Source organism: Megalops cyprinoides, chromosome 9 (assembly GCF_013368585.1).
Source record: "Megalops cyprinoides isolate fMegCyp1 chromosome 9, fMegCyp1.pri, whole genome shotgun sequence".
NCBI lineage: Eukaryota > Metazoa > Chordata > Actinopteri > Elopiformes > Megalopidae > Megalops > Megalops cyprinoides.
This window is the reverse complement of record NC_050591.1, coordinates 8,540,533-8,553,917: the sequence shown is the minus strand read 5'-3', so window position 1 is coordinate 8,553,917 and position 13,385 is coordinate 8,540,533. Positions and strand designations below refer to the sequence as shown.

General features: G+C 42.3%; 1 protein-coding gene across 1 annotated transcript in view; it reads right to left on the bottom strand.

Moving 5' to 3' along the window:
- Positions 1–5,615: 5,615 nt before the first annotated feature.
- The window catches only part of LOC118783537 (membrane-associated phosphatidylinositol transfer protein 3-like), a 94,872-nt gene continuing 87,102 nt past the window's right edge, over positions 5,616–13,385 (bottom strand). The window contains exons 14-19 of the mRNA XM_036537458.1: positions 10,587–10,703; positions 10,248–10,396; positions 9,814–9,963; positions 7,601–7,784; positions 7,352–7,480; positions 5,616–6,173 (exon numbers count right to left, since the gene is read on the bottom strand). Of these exons, the coding sequence (XP_036393351.1) occupies positions 5,841–6,173; positions 7,352–7,480; positions 7,601–7,784; positions 9,814–9,963; positions 10,248–10,396; positions 10,587–10,703 (1,062 nt within the window). The 3' untranslated portion in view covers positions 5,616–5,840. The remainder of the gene's footprint in view (positions 6,174–7,351; positions 7,481–7,600; positions 7,785–9,813; positions 9,964–10,247; positions 10,397–10,586; positions 10,704–13,385) is intronic.

The window sequence follows — 13,385 nt, the reverse complement described above, 5'->3', positions numbered from 1 at the left end:
CGCTGACATTTTGAAGTAAAGCCTTCTGGGTTTTGTGAATGTTTGGATCCATTTTATTTTACTAGAACGGGGACTCTGTGGTTGTATTCGGAAGTGTGTGTCATTGCAAACCAACCCCCCCCCCCCCAACCCCCATCATAAAGGGATCACTTCACAAAGTCATTGCATTGACTGGGTTAAAGAAAGCTGAAGACAAGCGCATACTTTATATATAATAAACTTTGCAGCCAGTGTCAATATATAATTTTAATTAAATGTAATTATTTTCAAACATGATTATTATTATTGAAGCTGAAGCTGTCTGCTCAAGAACAAAGAGCTGAGAGCTTCGATCGATCCGGGTGTGAGCGGCAGGTGGATTTTACTCTCCGGTGGTGTCAGGTGTGTCTCTGGTACAGTGAAGGGATTGTCACTGACAGTAGTCCATGAAGGTAAAAACAATATAATACAGTGTGCAAACACACATTTTTACATATGTTGAATCGTTGTTCTCATTTTATTTCATCATTGCCTATTTCATAACCCAAGTGTCACAAGTAAAGTATGCACCATATTGTACAAACCAGTGTTTCTAACTTCTCACTTCAAAAAAGGAAAAACAAAACAAAAAACAGCATAATGCAGTATTTTGATAATACCCAGCGAGACAGAATGGAGGAGAACGCCATGATGTCCTGTAGTGTAACACCCAGTGGAGCTGTTCACTATATTTTACAGTATGTCAACCAGACATAGAGAAACAAAACAAAATATATAGCAGGCACCAAGGCATGATATTCCCTGTGATTTAAATGGTGCTTCCTGGACAATTTTTTTGAAAAAGAACCCCTGGGACATGATGTACTGTATTTGGGAATGTGCCAAAAACATTCCAAATAGTAGTGATCTTGGTGCAACCAATGCAGTTTCCAGGGTTTTATTTTTTCAGAGAGCTACATTTGGTGTCTTTTAAGGACCAATGTTTTCACTGAAGCAGTGAAAACCAAAAGTAAAGCCTCACTTTTTATGTATGTTTCTGTATTGAAGGCAATGTCTTCTCAGCTCAGTGTGGAGTAGTGGTTGAGCAGAAGCACAGACAATAACCAGTTTAATGAATACTGGCCTTTTTTATTTCCTCTGTCAGGGATTGCGTGCCTCAGGATTGCCAGCCTGATTTAAAAATCCCAGCCAGTGTGATCTTTCAGCCAAAACGGCCAAAAACAGTGATGGCCACAATAAGAGCCAAGCTTTCAGAAATGTTCACTTCTGACCACACTGCCAACTGGCTTCTTACAACAACTAGTAATAAACTAGGAAATTACAATATGACTCTTTGCTCAGGAAAGACTCCATTTGACACTGGAAACTCAGAATGTATGTTGTTATTAATCAGATTAGTGAAGCACAAAGCACAAACTCCCACACAAGCCAAACACTGGAAACCACACAAGGGCTGCGTTCCTGATCCACTTAATCAAACCCACAGAAGGCTGTGCCTCTACGCTCAGCCTAACTGAGGCAGTGAGCAGCTGGCCAACAGACCGACTGAACACAGCTGGGCTCTGCTAGCGTTGCGGCCACCGCTGTCCATGGTGCTGTTTACTAGGCTGATGGGAACAGCCCTCTGTTCTGACGCCTCCCTTCCCAGCATCGTAGCCTTTTAATAGCACCCAGTGGACACAGGGGTGATTTAACAGTAGAATCATGTGCCCTGTTTTATTGTGTCCCATCTGTAGAACCCCATCAAAATTCATACAGTAACATGCATATTGTGTCTGAGGAGGAGAAATATGCAAGGAGAGAGGACTAAGTACACACAGTACATTTTAGAATTCCCATGCCTCTACATTGCCAGTAGGTTACATTTTCCCCATTCTTCAGCTGTGCAACAGCACAAAAAAAACTGACCCCTTACACTGGGAAGAATATAAACTGAAAGATGAGCCAGGTTGCAAATGTATGAATTATAATGCTGGAGTATACGACCCATATTGTAATTATATAATAACAGATACTCATTTACAAATCGTATATACTGAAAGGCATTGCATTAAAAATGCACAACCATATGGATATCTTCATCCTTCATGCAATGCATCATGCATTTCAGTTTTCCAAAAATACAAACTCTGTGATGACTGGGTCAATATTTTTACTACACGTTTTTTAAAAAATTAGCAGCATCCTCCATTCATGTCTATCAGTGCTTATGCCTCTTCTGAAAGGGTTGTGCCCAAGTCAACATTTATCTTTTCGTGTATTTTATATGGTCAACAGTGCATAAGCAGCAGAGAACACAAATAACTTCAGCAAGTGAGCCTGTGTACAGTCAATGATATTAGCTTGCGATCCCCAGACCAGTGTGGGTTGCATGGATTTTGTGAATGTAATGTTAAGTCTCTGTAGAGAACATCTGTCAGCACTAACTTTAAAGTACATATTTTTGGGGAGAAGCTAGGCACCACCATAAACATGTATTTAATGCCTTTCAGTATATATAAAATAATTAATACTGTACAATCAACAGGTGTGTTTTCACATTAAAATATTCAGTAAACATACAAAAACAAGTAAAATTTTAATATCTCTAATAAAGTCTCTATAGCATATTTTTATTAAACCACAAAACAACTGTGTGTATTTATATTTTTACATTGTAAATTACATAGTTTAGACTGCTGGAAAAACAAAAAGGAAAGGAAAAATTTACATTACAGCACTTATATTCACCATAAAATTTAGAAACTGAAGTCAGAGTGGTTCCTTTGAGTAGTTGCCTTGTAAATGTTTTCTGTGTTTACATTGTTCACAAGAATAAATATATGCAGCTATATTTATATTTTCAGTTTCCAAGGGCACTGGATCTGAGCTAAAAATATGATGGGAGTCTGACACCCGCTTCAAGGTCCATGTCTGACCGCTCAGGGGTTCAGCTCGGTGTCATGGAAACCAGCAGTCCGTAAGAGAGGTCAAAGAAGGGTTCCCTGCACTGCGCTGAGCTGTGGGACAGCGTCAGTCAAAACAAACCCCGAAACGGACACCCTCATAACCCTTCTCTGAGGTTTTGTTCACACATTGTATTCTGCAGATGTCCTTGGATTCTGAAGGTCACGCAAAGGTAAGGTTTCTCACCTTGCATAGTTCACGGGTACAGAACAGAGCTGCTGTTTGATGTGTTTGTGAGATGTGTGAGGTGGTTTTCTTTCACGTCACCACAGTGTGAGAGGAAGCTAAAGGGCCTGCTCCCACAGTAGCAAGTTAATCCCAACAAAAACCTCTCTGTTTTTGTATCACGATAGCAGTCACTTGCTTATATTTTGCAATAATGGACACAGATTATCAGAATAATGCATCCATATAGCATAAAGACCTAGTGTCCATGAACAAGCAGTTCTGCTATCACTAAACAAGTCCTTTTATGAGGCATCTGGCCAGACACACACTGTACAGTTAGAGGGGAGTACTTCATTCCTGTAACGTGGATCCCAGAATCTGAACGGGAAACCTCCGTTTGAATCAAAGTGTCATTGTGCATCTCCGTCTTCATTGAGAGGTGTTGTCATGTTCATATACATTCCACAGAATCTGAAAACTAAGACAGATTTTAAGAGTAATGCCATCCTATTCTAATTCTTGGTGCATATGCTAACACTGAAGAAATTATGTATACAGTATCCTTGTGGAGCATGATGCTCCACTGCATGTGACCGTTTGAACTACAATGACAGCCACCCAGGAGGATAGCTTTCTCCTGGTCCTGCTTGACCTCCACAGCAATTCACACCTTAGTTACATGTACAGACGTCAATGTGTATAATCTGTATGTACATAAAATACTGAAAAAATAAGAATTTATAGGACACAGTGCATCTCATAAACGTAAAACTAATACTGTGGTGAAGTAAAAACATTAATAAAATACAAATTTTACAACCCCTTCTCAAGGACAAAAAAAACAAAACAATTTAAGGCAAAAAATAATCTGATGAGTTCCTGGGTAACTCAAACAAACCCCTCTATAAATAAATTTCAAATACAGTGTATAAGAGTCCAAAATTAAACAGGGTCACTGGGTATGATGAGGATAGTGTCCATCCACAGGCTGAAGTGACTGAAGATATCCCACAGTGGGACAATGTCATTCCTGCACTCATCCCTGGGAAGAGTTAAGCGCAGCTGACAGTCTTTCAGTGTTTTTCTGAAATCAACATCAGGAGAAAGACTTCAGTGTTGTACTGCCCAATTCACTGACAATCAATTGTGAAATCCTCTGGAAAAAAAATAAAACCTCTAATGGACTTTATGAAATCATAGCTTCATAAAGTGCTTCAGTGCACAAAAAGTACTTTTTGCTCAACGCCTGTAATGTCTTTGTGGAGCAAATGCATTCCTTTGAGCTGTAAACACTACACAGGGAACAATGATCAGATAATTTATATACGTAACCTTGACTGTGCGTTTCAAAGCAGGCTGTTATAGAGAATAATTAAAAACACTTGGGGATTCCTCACAATGAAAAGCCAAGAGTCTGTGGAAAAGAGACAGTCACTTCTACCCTGCCCCTTTAAGGAACTGGAGGCACAGCAAAGGTTAGGATCTGAAGCCAGCCTGGACCCCTTTTGGCTTTTCGCTCCAGCATCACATACTCTACACAGTGTACTGCATGGCATTGAACTGTGAGGCAAAACTGTATCACTATATACAGTGACACTATATTGTCATTGCAAGGGACACAGGAGGTCTCCATGTCTGTGCTGTATGGGTGGGGCTGTCACCTACAGCACCAGTACAAATTCATCAGGGGGAAACTGTCATGACAGAGCCCCTTTCCTTTCAGTAAATTGAATGGCCTCCTTTGCCCCAAGCTATTTAATTAACACCCCTTTGATCTTTAATTCTAAAACATCTTTCTTCCTTGCAGGCATAGGTGAGTTTAGTTATTCCTGGAAGGTAATTCTTTATTAAAAGCACAGTTCCAAGACATATACTGTATTTAAGAAAGGAATATACTTCTCAAATGGAGTTGTGAGATGTGAACTTTGATATCTACTGCAGGAGTGTTTGTGAAAGATCTTTATTGAAAATTGAATTGGGCAAAGCATTATGTTTCTTAAAGGAGGTGAAATATTTACAGACAGCTCAGTGTAGATGCCATTGTCATGGAGGAAGGAAAACACATTAACAGTCATCTTAACAACCATCCTGTGCCCCTGAAAAAGTGAAGTCAGTCATGTGAACAAGCTGACCATCCACATTTTTCATCTGTCCATCTTGTCAAGCACTGTTTTAGTGGTGTTTTCAATGTGCTGTCGATGAAATTTATCACCCATTGTTTTTACAAACTCTACAAACCCCACGAACATAACTGACCATCTGTACCTGATCCTGTGCTGTGTAACGGCTTTCATTAGTTTAGTAATTAGCCATTTCTAATTAATGTAGTGATTAGAAACTTCCATTCATACTTCTGACGTGCTCTCTAAATGCGAAAACTGGAAGCAGCCAGTCTGCTTTGAAAATAAAAGACCTCTTCCACTCTCCAGAAATACGATCAAAGATTGCATGGATATTCATAAGAGGATGCATTCAGACAAATTCTAATCTTTCACCATCTGAAGAGCTGTTTTGGTGGCTTTATAAATTACACTGCCTAAGGTACCATTTCATCTGTGATGACCCTGCTACATCAAAACATGAAGCGCAAAAACAAACACTGATGAACTGTCAAAAAAAAAGAACATACAAAGTAATTTGTATTAGTGTTCAGCTTAGAGCGTAATAATGAGAATGGGGGAACTCACCCCGGGCCCTGGGGACGGCCTCGTCCTCCTCCTCTCCCGGCCTCCCTCTCTCCGCCGCCATCAGGGCGTGGTGTTCCCGCGGTGTGTGAGCCCCCGCGGCCACGCCCCGTCGCCCCCGCCGCCCGCTCCGCCCCCGCCGCCCCCGTGGTCCTTGTCGGACTCGGGCTGGCTCTGGGCGCGCTCGGGCTTGGGGTTGGGCGCGCTCGGGGGGTCGGGCTGCTGCACGGACATGGCCCGCCGCAGGTGCGTGCGTTTGCACAGGAAGTCCGACTTGGCGGACAGGCCGAAGGAGCCCTTGCGGAGCACCATGCGTACCGAGGAGCTCTTCTTGGAGCGCGCCCGCTGGCGGAACTGCAGGAAGGACAGGTGCGCCGCATACCCCTCGCTCAGGAACTGATATGGGGCGGAGGTGGCAGGGTAGGGGGTGGTGGGGAGGCAGAAATAAGGGGGGGGGGGGGGTTTAATTTACACATTTCCTTTTACCACAGGCCTCAGAGTATTGTTACAGTTTGATAATGTGATCTGACATAAGCTGTGGATCAAAGCAAGAACACAAGATGTTTAAACTGTGTTTGGTCCCCCTCTAGCCTTCTAAACTTGCAAAAATTTACACATGAAATTCCAGATTATCAGCTTCTACAGAGAACAGCAGCTCCCCAGGTCTTTTCAAAGTATTCCACATTATTCATTAATTCTTGCAATTTGAAATAGTTAAAATCACTCTATAATACAAGAATAAACAGATGTACAACAGTTTACACAGCTATTCTTTTCATCATACTGTTTTTACTTTGAAGGATCACTGAATCAGCTACATCCACAAAAACATTCAGCCCCTGGCATGCCTTTTTATAATGAACACTCAGGATGAAAACATTCCAATAAATATATACTCTAACCCTTGCAAAAATGGCCATTTTACAAAAAGCTGCATTAATCTCGAGCAGTCATAAAACTGTGAAAACATTTAGCAGGTGCTTTTATCCAGAGTAACTTCCAGCACAAGAGAACAGAAGTGGACCCATTCAAGTTAAACAAGCAACAGTGTCAGACCAGAATTTTCTCTCTGCTGGCTGACATGACCCTATCTTTGCTGTACATGGAGTATCAGTTTGTGGACCCAGCTGGTCCTAATGGAAAACCTGAATACATCCTTTGGACAGACATTTCCTCTCTACAGTATTCAAACACAAGCTCCTCAGCCCTCACAGCAAGAGTATATGCCCTCTGCCCTTGTTACATGGGAAATGAAGAGAGAGAGAAAGAGAAAGAGGGAGATGGAGAGAGAAAGGTAGTCAGAGAGAGAGGGGATGAAGAGTAAGAGAGACAAGCCTGGAAAGTCAGAGAGGGGTGAAACTAGACAGAGAGAGGGGTGGGGACTTGAGAGAGCAGTCAGCCAGATAAAGAAGACATGAAAGAGTATAATGAAGGTGCATATGTAAGGGTGCAAATGCAGGAACGTCTCGGTGGTAAACTGGCATACATGTGTGAATGCATTACGAGCGTAGCTTCAACAAGCTAATCCTGGCTTGACCTCAGACATCAACCAGAAAAGAATTGGGCATTCCTACCTGGCACTGATTCTGGTACTTTTTGGAAGGCCTTCCCACAATGTAGATCTGAGTAGGACTCAACCCCAGCATGCTGTAAACGGAGATGTCCTTCATGGAGCCATAGGCGGAGTTAATCTTGATGTGACACTAAGCAGAACGACAAGTAATAACAATGATTAGCGTGACTGACATCCGCAGTAATTCATGGTTTCCAGCGCTGCTGGCACGCTCTCTTAGTTCGTGTGCTCCGTCGTGGCGCGCGCATACCTCCTGCACCAGGTTTCTCAGGAAGATGGCCTTCTGGCGCAGGGGGTCGTGCACCAGCCCCTCTGAGAAGAAGATCATGCCGTGGGGGAAGTTGTGCTGGGAGAGCCAGGACACCACGCGCTGCTTCTGCATGTCCGGCCGGCCCGTGATGTAGATGATCAGGTAGCCCAGGTCCTGCCAGTGTCTGCACAAAGGGAAGCACAGCTCACCGCGGCTGCGTTTTTTTTTTTTTTTTTTTTTTTACTGACACAGCTGACAGCCGCAGTCACTTTGATCGAAACAAAGAACAATTGTCTTCGTATACAGACATACTAGAATACAAGTTTAGAAGAAAGTTGAATTGCAAATACATGTCACTCTATCAGGTCCCTCGAGGCTTCATTTTGCTCATTAATGTAGACCAGAGTATATCTAGAGTGTGTCTATCACTGCGTCAGGCTTGGTCTTGAACACGCCAAGGGTCTCTGCTTTTGCTACGAGTCCTGGTAGGCTATTCCGTGAATTAATAACTCTGTGTGAATAAAACACGTCTTAGTGTCAGAGTGAAATTTTCCTTTTAATAATTTCCACCTCTGCCCTCATGTTCTGCTCTCAAAGCTCAGCTTGGAATGGCTAATGTAATCCACTGAGAGCTATCCTTTTTGTGGTGCCCAGAATTGGACATGGTACTCCAAATTCAGTCTGACAATGACACTGTGTAACATTAATATAACCTCCTTTGATGTGTACTCAGTAATTTTACTACATATCCCAGCATTCAAGTGCCTTTTTCTTACTGTTTTTGGCATAATGTCTAGACTCAGATGGCCTTCAGTCAGTTATTACATTCAACATTCAGTCTTTTCCATACAGCACAACACTGATTTAATAAAAATAATCCTGCCTTAAATTACTATTGCCCACTTGTAGAAGCTAAAATTTCATTCAGCAGTTAAATTTTATTTGCTATATTAAATTTTTAAATTTAATTTGATAACTTTTCTGCAGATTCAGCAATGTATACCTCCAGAGATTTTCGGTCACCTTTCTTCCTTTTTCAACACTCATGCATTTTGCAATATGCTGGCTTGTTATTGCCTGAACTGTCTCTTCTCCTGTCCTAAACTCTTCCATAATGATTTATTTATCCACACTGGGGACTGCTTACCCAACTTATTCTTCCTTAATTTTGAGAACAATTTACCCTCCATGCTGAGAGAAATTTCTTTGAAGTTACCTCTCACTCACAGTTTTGCAGTCTAGAAGTGACACACAGCCTAAACTGGTTAAATCTTCTGTCATCACAATTAACTAACACTACAGATGGAGGGGGTGGCTTTGATGTGGCCAGTGTTCATCAAACGCGAGCACATTGTTGGTGCTTGACCTTGGTGGCTCAACTACATAAGCAATGCAAATTGTATCAGGATAATTATATAAAAAAACACACATCCAAATGGTGGTAACAGCTGCATTTAAAAAGTTCTTTACAGTATTCAACAGCTTGTGTTTGAATGTTCCATGTTGTGACACCTCTTCCCAGGTAAAAGAGAGATGATTAACGCAACTCTTTTTAAGATGTTATCATCTTGTTACTGTCTGATGCTAGTGGCCTACACAATGTTCTTGCATTTCATTTCTCACAGTTAATTTGAACCAAATATCCTAATTAGCGCCAGTTTCTTCAGTTTCCTGTATGTTAAGGTTTTCTTGTACGTACATGGCTACCCATCCTCCTCTTTTGTTTGTTCAGCTCCTTCTATTAGTATTCAATAATATTGCACTCATCCCCATTACGTGTCCTGTCTATGACATGGCTCCCAGGAAGTCCAAGTCTAATGTTTTATACCTTCAGCTTTTAAATAAAGACAAAGGCACTTGTTATTTTTCTCTCTGCCTTCTTGATTTCCCACTCCATCTTGCCCTGAGGCACTACTAGTTAAAATAGAATAGAATAGAAACTTTATTTGTCCCCATGGGGAAATTGGTTATCGTATATATTTATATGTTGTGGATATTGCATATTGTATATATACAAGCATTTCTGTGTAAATACATTTGAGCACTCTTACAGTGGATGCCCCCTCCTTTCCTTCCTCCATCTCTCTCTGTCCCTTATGCACATATGCACACGTGCGCACACCCACACACACGCACGCACGCGCGTGCATACACACACACACACACATACACACACACGTGCGCGCGCACACATACACCCCTGCGGTGGTTACCTGACAACATCCACGGCCCCCGGGCGGACCTTGGGATCGCTGCCCATGATGGAGACACTGGCGGCAAAGGACCCGTCGATGCTGAACACCACACACTCCATCCCTCGTGGCAGCACCGTCAGGAAGGCCTCCGCGCTCGTCTGGTCGCCCCTGAGGGGGGAGACACAGAGGGGTGACCCCCGGGGTACAAACTCTGCCATCACACGGTAATATCATTTCCGTGAAGCGGAACATGGATTCAATATTACGAGAGAAAGAAAAAGAGAGCTCATTCAGTATTGAACAGTTTTAGCACTGTCCCCAGGAGTGTGATATGCCAAAAGGACCTCTATGCTAAAAAGCACCCAGAGGAAATCTCGTTCAGGGATGGATCATTGCTGTGGAAACAGCCTGACATTATATGCATGAAAATGGGAGAGGAGGCCGTCTCTCACTTGACCACCATTTTGACGGGGTACACGCCCACCGCCAGCCTTTTTCTCTGGGGGATGGTGTAGGACACTCGGCCGCTGCTGTTGGTCACCTCGGTGTCAAAGTGCACCCAGCGCCCCGAAGGGGGCTGAGTCATCAGGAACACGTCCACCTGCGTGAGCGTCAAAAGGGGGAGAGGGGTCAGAGGTGAGAGGGTTGGACTGGCACTGAAACCACCGAACATTATCCATCAAGTAACACCTAACAGTCTACAGTGTGCAATGTGATTAAGGTGCCTACACAAATCATCTGTGTTTTCTGATCTCTGCGGTTCATGACTGAGTTCAGATTGAGGTGATTACCTTCTCTCCAGTCAATGTGACCATGTCCAGGGGGCCGTACATGAACCTGCCAACCAGGGTCTGTGGGCCGTCCTCTGTTGCAATGACATCATTCACTCTGTGGTTGGCAGTCACATTCTGCAAGATGAACGAGTCATTATCAGATCCATTCAGCTTTTTTTTTCTTGAGGATGACCTCATTTCTTCCAATCTGCAATAGCCTGTTGGTTGGTGCCATTAAATATGTGGAATTACAAATGGAGCCAAGCAAGAGAGAGGCTTTCCAAATGATCTATATAAACTTTTGTCTGTGCTTGGAAATGCTACGTTGCTACATATCAGCTTTGAGACATTTTGTACTCATTTGTTCTTCATTGTCATTTGAGTGATTGCACATGAATTGCACATCTGTTATTGCTGCATGACTCCTTCACATTGGACATTGTGGAGCTGGAAACAGCTCTGGAGCTACTGTAGACAAAATAAGAAGGGTCTTCTTCAATATCATGTATTGCTATTTAGCAATATTATGATGTGAACACCAGGTGTGTAAAGTAAGATTTCTAATTGTCATGTTTTCATGTTGTCACATGTTTAGGGATTGCATACAGGAGTGTGCAGGGATTATACACAGGAGTGTGCAGGGGTTATTTCTCTCAGCTCCATGGCATAAATATTGTGTGTTGTCTGTAAAAATTTCAGAAATTCCTAAAAAAATATATTGTGCCTCTCCAGTGGGTCAGAAATTTTCCATCATCTGACTGATGTTGGATTAAATCCAAATGTGCAGTCGAATGTGGATGTGGCAGCTGGCTGTGTGTGTTTGTGGATGGCTAAGCGCACGTTAAAAATGGAAGATTTTGCCTGGTTCCTTTTTCTTTATTTGTGCTGTGCTGTCTCACTGCATGCTGACACAACTGACAGTAAAAATATCTGCAGACTCTGTTTTAGTTCACCACTTTGAATTAGGTCATACATTCTACAATTAAAATGTTAGCTGCAGACACCGAATTTCTTCTCAAGGGTTTGAATCCCAGCTTCTGTGGTCTGTTGCCATCTCTTAATGGATTAAGTAAAGGAAACCCTGCCAGAAGAAACAATTTCACAAATCCCTTGTTGTGTCACCTAGTAGACATTCTTTAAAAGGGCTATTTTGGTAAATACAGTGGCTTCATATGTATTCATACTCCTGATTAAATTGAAACAAAAACAAGATCTAAAAGAAAGAGGCAGGTGATTCAGAGGGGCAAACATTGCCAAAATAAATGGCATCTTCAGATACAAAGTGCCAAAAATTACCATTCAGTGACACCCACATTAATGGTGCATTCATGGCCAGGTTACAAAAAATAGCCTCTTCTAAAAACACAGAAAGAAGTGCCTTGGCTTTGCACACTACAATACATCTGAATGTCAAACTGAGCTCTTGTTAAGAAAGAAGGGGAAATGAGCTTGAACACGGACAAGAATATTTTGGCCAAGAACCTGCCAAGAAGCTCCAGCTTGGCTGAAAATGAATTTGCTATCACAACAACAATCCACATACATAAAGAAATGGTTAACTAGGCACAAAATCTGTTCTCAACTGCACATCTTCATCTCCAGGCCTCAATTGAGCCATTGTGGCTTAAACTCAAGAAAGCAGTTCATATAGCAAAGCCAAAATATCTAAATAACCTACAGTAATTCTACCAAGAAAAATGAACTCAGAAGTGCCAGAACCACCTTATGAAACAATACAGGGGGCATTTTATCAGTATAAATCCATGCCTAAGTAGGACTTACAAAATGCTACCTACAGGGGTGTGGATAAAAGTGACCCTCTCATTTTCTGGACTAAAATTCTTTACTCTGAGCATTATGACTTTGTGCAAAAGTTAAAATAATAATTAATACTTAATTAAATAATTAATTAAAAATTTCAAATATATAGCATTTTTCTCTTTTTGCATGTATTTTAGTACTATTTCGAGTATGAATATGTTTGGAGAGTAATGTAGATGCACCGGTGAAGCTGGCATTTCTCTGGGCTTTTTAACAGATTTCTTCACCTTGGAGAGCTATAGATCTATACAATCATCATCTCAAAGCATGATGCCACTGTGGCAGACCTTACTGTGTGCTCATGGGCATTTTGGTATTTCTCTAGCGTAAATGAACATTGGTCCATATATCTATCCATACTGGCCAAAATGACTGTCCTTTTTGTGCTGACTCTTCCATCCAGCACTTTTTCCAGTGTGAATGACTCCCAGCACATTCTTGCTGACAGGTCCTGGGTTTCCCTATCACAGCAACACACACACACGCACACAAAAACACACACACACACACAAACACACACATTCACACACACACACACACACACACACACACACACACACACACACATCCTCTCTGTTTTGGCACCCGCCCTGCTGCCTCCCAGCATGCACTGCTGCCTGCAGTGATGCCTACAGCCATAGGCTGGCTGTCATCCTCTCTCTGTTACTGTTACTGCACATAAGATACAAGACTTCTGACCCTCTTAATCCACATCTTCTTAACATCCACTACTGTTATAAGGGATGAAATGTCCATTTTAATCCTTTGCCGCACATGCCATAATTTCCATGTGCAATTTTGGCCGAGAACGCATTAGGACTGTAACGTTCCTGGTGATGGTGGCGGTGCAGACATACACTAGAGTAACAGGGGGCATGCATCTCATCTCTAGAGGACACATAATTATTTCCCCCTGTCCTCGACAAAGCAAAGGAGGTCACGCCGCACAGGCACACTGAGAGGGACGCCTCCAGTGTAATGTGGCGAAAGTGCGCT